This window comes from Sugiyamaella lignohabitans, chromosome D (assembly GCF_001640025.1).
Source record: "Sugiyamaella lignohabitans strain CBS 10342 chromosome D, complete sequence".
Lineage (NCBI taxonomy): Eukaryota > Fungi > Ascomycota > Dipodascomycetes > Dipodascales > Trichomonascaceae > Sugiyamaella > Sugiyamaella lignohabitans.
In genome coordinates, this window is record NC_031673.1 from 76,266 (window position 1) to 80,553 (window position 4,288).

The 4,288-nt window shown below is 44.7% G+C and overlaps 1 protein-coding gene across 1 annotated transcript; it reads left to right on the top strand.

The window, feature by feature from the left end:
- Positions 1-302: 302 nt before the first annotated feature.
- On the top strand, positions 303-2,873 carry GYP5 (Gyp5p; the record flags this gene model as incomplete). The annotated part of the gene is made up of 1 exon (XM_018881709.1): positions 303-2,873. One exon carries the CDS (start codon positions 303-305, stop codon positions 2,871-2,873), a length of 2,571 nt encoding a protein of 856 aa, XP_018736160.1.
- Positions 2,874-4,288: the final 1,415 nt, after the last annotated feature.

A 4,288-nucleotide genomic window follows, 5' to 3' on the forward strand; every position in this document is an offset into this window, starting at 1 on the left:
CACTTTTTGCTCACTTTTTGATTTTGATTTCGTTTGATTACTATCTTGTGATCTGGTTTCGCGTTGATCGTGGCTGATTCGAACGAGCAGTATTAAATCTTGCTATCTGATCTAGTGAGCTTTTATCCAAGGTTTGGCCAGATTGCGAAGTTTATAAGATTAGAGTCTATTAAGTGTGGTTAGATCGAGCAGCGCATTTCGCTGGCTAGATTAGATTACCTTTCGGTTGAAGTTGTTGGTTATTAAAAGCTGGTCTTTTTGAAACGTGTTGAAAGGACTATAGAGAGAAATTGTGAAGCAAAATGCAGCACCAGAATTTGGAGTCTGTTAGTATTACTGACTCGAGTGTTGACTTTGCCAAGTCGGTCATTGTGACCAAGACGAAAGAGATCAGTTCAGTTGAAGACGATGTGTGCAGTATTGTAGACGATGCGTCGTCTGAGTCGACTCGTTTTGATGTGTGTTCTGAGAATGAAAAGGCTCTTGCTAGTGAGACGCCAGCTGTAGTTCAATTCAAGACTCAAGCTGAGACTGAGTCTGAAGCTGAAGCTGAAGCTGAAGCTGATAGTCGTTCCGACTCTGAGTTCACCCTCAACAGCCCGTCTATTTCAGTTGATCTGTATCAGAGCGAGGCTAATGACGAGGCTAATGACGATGCCTGTGATAAAGGTATGAAGGCAGATGGCTCTGCTGCTGTTTCGGCAGTGTCTAGTGCTCGTTCAAGAAGCGGAACCATGTCAGAAGTAGCCTCTATTGCGTCTGATACTCGTTCGGTGGCTGCATCTTTCGCTCCATCGGTGGCCTCGGCTTCGCCAGGCGCCATTGATTGGGAATCATTAACTGATATTGAAATGAGAATGGTCACTGAATCCGATTCTCTCAAACTGATATTTGCTCGTCGTGATTTCTTGCTGGTTCAAGAAGCAGAGTATATGAGCGATAACGAGGGTGACGAGAGTACTGAAACCATGGCTCGCCCTGATATAAGCTGTGAAGAAGTCCGCGAAATCCTGTTACAAGCGCATTCGGTCATTGATTCGTCCAGTCTAGTTCCTGGATCACAAGCTTCTGCTACTAGCTTATACCCATGGAAAGACATTCCCATGCTGAAAATTGCCGACCCTTCTTTTTACGACACCAACGAGCTGGCTCTGTGGTCTGCCATTATCTCGGACTATCGCAAGACCAGTGTCAAAGTCCCAAAATACACTAGTATGATGGTTTATTCGGGAATTCCTCCTGCTCTTCGTGGCAGGGTTTGGAAAGCCATGGCTAATGCCTATTCTCCTACTTTACTCTCTTTATACGATTCATTAGCAGCTGAATCGACTCATTTCGCCAAAATCATTGCTCGTGATTTGAATCGAACGTTTCCTGAAATCAGTTTGTTTCGTGAAAAGAGCGGTAATGGCCAGGCTATGCTGGGTAGAGTCATGAGAGCTTACAGTGCATACGACATCCAGGTCGGTTATTGCCAAGGTTTAACATTCCTTGTAGGTCCTTTGCTTCTTCATATGAATGATCGCGATGCTTTCTGTGTCATGGTCCGTTTGATGGAAGACTACGACCTGAGATCTATGTTCACCGCTGATATGGCAGGCGTGCCGCTGAGAATGTACCAATTTGAGTATTTGCTGGCAGATATTCTTCCTGAATTGTATGAACATTTTCAAAAATTGGGTATTTCCACTATATATGTGTCTCAGTGGTTCTTATCTATGTTTGCTGTGACCTGCCCATTGAGCATGCTAGTACGAATCTTTGATCTGATCTTCTGTGAAGGTGCTATTCCCACTCTGATGCGAACATCTCTAGCTATTATGAAACGAAACCAGGCGCAGCTGCTTGAATTCGATGACGAGGAGCCTATTTTAGAACTGTTACTCGGCAAATCTTTATGGGAAGTATACAACCTCGACGCTGATTTGCTTTGCTCTGATATCACCTCTATCGACGCTGCACAAGTCTTGCACGGACTCGAGGTGGCTGAACGCGGTTATTTATCCATGGGCAAGTTAGAAAGAGCACGTTCGAGAAAGAACAGAGGCAAGATTTTTGGTCGTGGTCTGAATTTGACTCCCAAATCACCAAACAAGACCCCATCATCTGCATCTGCGTCAGCACAGTCAAGTCCCTCTAAACTGGATAAGAAACCCTCGAGATTCTTTAAATGGACTTCTGCTGCTACTGAAACGCCTGTCATAAACTACCCAGTCGATGAAGAAGATACCACTATGATCACAGCCACCAACAAACGTGGTCATAAAACCCTATCAACAGCATCCACCATCAAACGTACCTTATCACAAGGTTCTCTATCTTCTGGATCTACTATGTCATCCAACTTGGACGATGTATTTGACTCTTCTAATGACGACGACAGTGACGACATTGATGCTCAATCAGCTGTAGTTTCGACTCTCGACATCAAACAACCAAAGTCTCTTTCTGTTTCTCACAGCAACCCCACTTTGACACGTTCGCCATCCGAGCTACAACTTTCACAGTCGCTGGAAATTGAACGCAAAGAACGTCAAGTCGACAAAGACATTTTCCAGTCTCTACTAGCACAGATCCCCTCTGAAGTCATCCAGTCGAATCCACAACTTATGTCTCTGAGCAACGAACTGTGTCAGCGACTTCAAATCTCAAATGATGCACTAAATAACACCACTCCCAATACGTCCTGTTCCAGCTGCGACAGACTTCTCCTGGACCTAGCAACCGCCCGAACGAACGAGGCACTCGCCCGCCAGGAGCTCGACCTCCTTCAGGATGAAATGGCTCATCTCAAGTGCGAGTACCCCTCGGTCCCCGTGCCAAAACCACAACCGACCATCCACAAGTCGCCCAGCAAATGGAATCTCTGGTAGTAATAGACACTCTTTTTTATATTTTGGGACCACACATGCCTCCGGCGGCTGGGGCTCCGCCCCAGACCCTGGTTGCTCCTGCTTCGCAGGAGATACCTAGGATCGCAGAGGTATCGACTCGAGCGAAGCGAGAGGAGCCGTGGGGTCTGGGGCGAAGCCCCAGCCGCCGGAGGCACCAGGAGGCGCGATTTTAAAAGGTTGATGTGAAAACTTAGGAATTAGAGGGAGCTCGGTGAGAGCACAGATCACCATTCTAGCTCTAGAATGCCAGTTTATTTGATATAATATATTTCTGAACTTCTTAAATGGGGGCATTGTATACTGACTGAAGGACCAATTGAATTGAACTTGTCCTGATAGCTGCTCAACAGCTCTAGCGATGGGCTCCAAGCAGCATTCACGCCATCAAATTTAATGCAACAAAATGATTCTAACAACTGCGTATATTTTGTCCCCTCTGAATTACTGGCAATTCCAGCTGATAATTGCCTATAATTTCGAGATATATGAGCTTGCAACCAACTAACAGAAGCACGACTGATACTGATACAGAAGGACCAATAGACTTATGCTACATTGGTAGAATGAATACGGCGAGCAAGGCAATATAACATCTGTTCCATTTCTACAGTTCCGATATTACTCCTCTCGAGTTTTTTTTTTCCAATAACTTTCATCGAGATCAATAGTAATTTGATTCAAGTCCTACCCCAGATTCCCACCCCCTGAGTTGGTCATCACGTGATTGTACTTCACGATGTGATATCTAGCATGTTAAATGCCAATGCCGTCTATAAGCATCTCAGTATCTCAGCCACCTTACGATGCTGGTTCTTGCAATTGGTGACCTTCATATCCCTGATAGGGCTAGTGTAAGTTTAATTCTTTTGTTACTGTCCCTCCAATCAAATCGAGCTTTTAATCAATTGCAATTCTAACAAACATGTCTAGGAACTGCCTGCTAAAGTACGTAAGGTCCATGACTGTCGCCCCTTAACTGGGTTAGAGGATACGAAACACTCATACCATCGATTGGTTTATTGGTTATACATATCTCAACCTGTTGGATCTGTTACTTTGTTACAGAATTGCTCTTATGTTCTCTCATAACATAACAGGATGGATACACAGGTTTCTCAACATCGGGCCTCAACAAGCGGTACTACCAACTTCACGAGATCTCGAGCAATTCCTCACTGGTCGTTACATTTTCGCAATTTCAATTCCAATTGCAACTACAACTACAACTACAACCATATTAAAACTACAGTACTAACAAGATCTAGTTTCGAAAACTTCTCAGTCCCGGCAAGATTGGTCAAGTGATATGTCTAGGGAATGTCACTGACAGTCTCACACTCAAATACCTGCAGGGCATAGCGCCTGATTTCCAGGCTGTAAAGGGCGAATTTGAC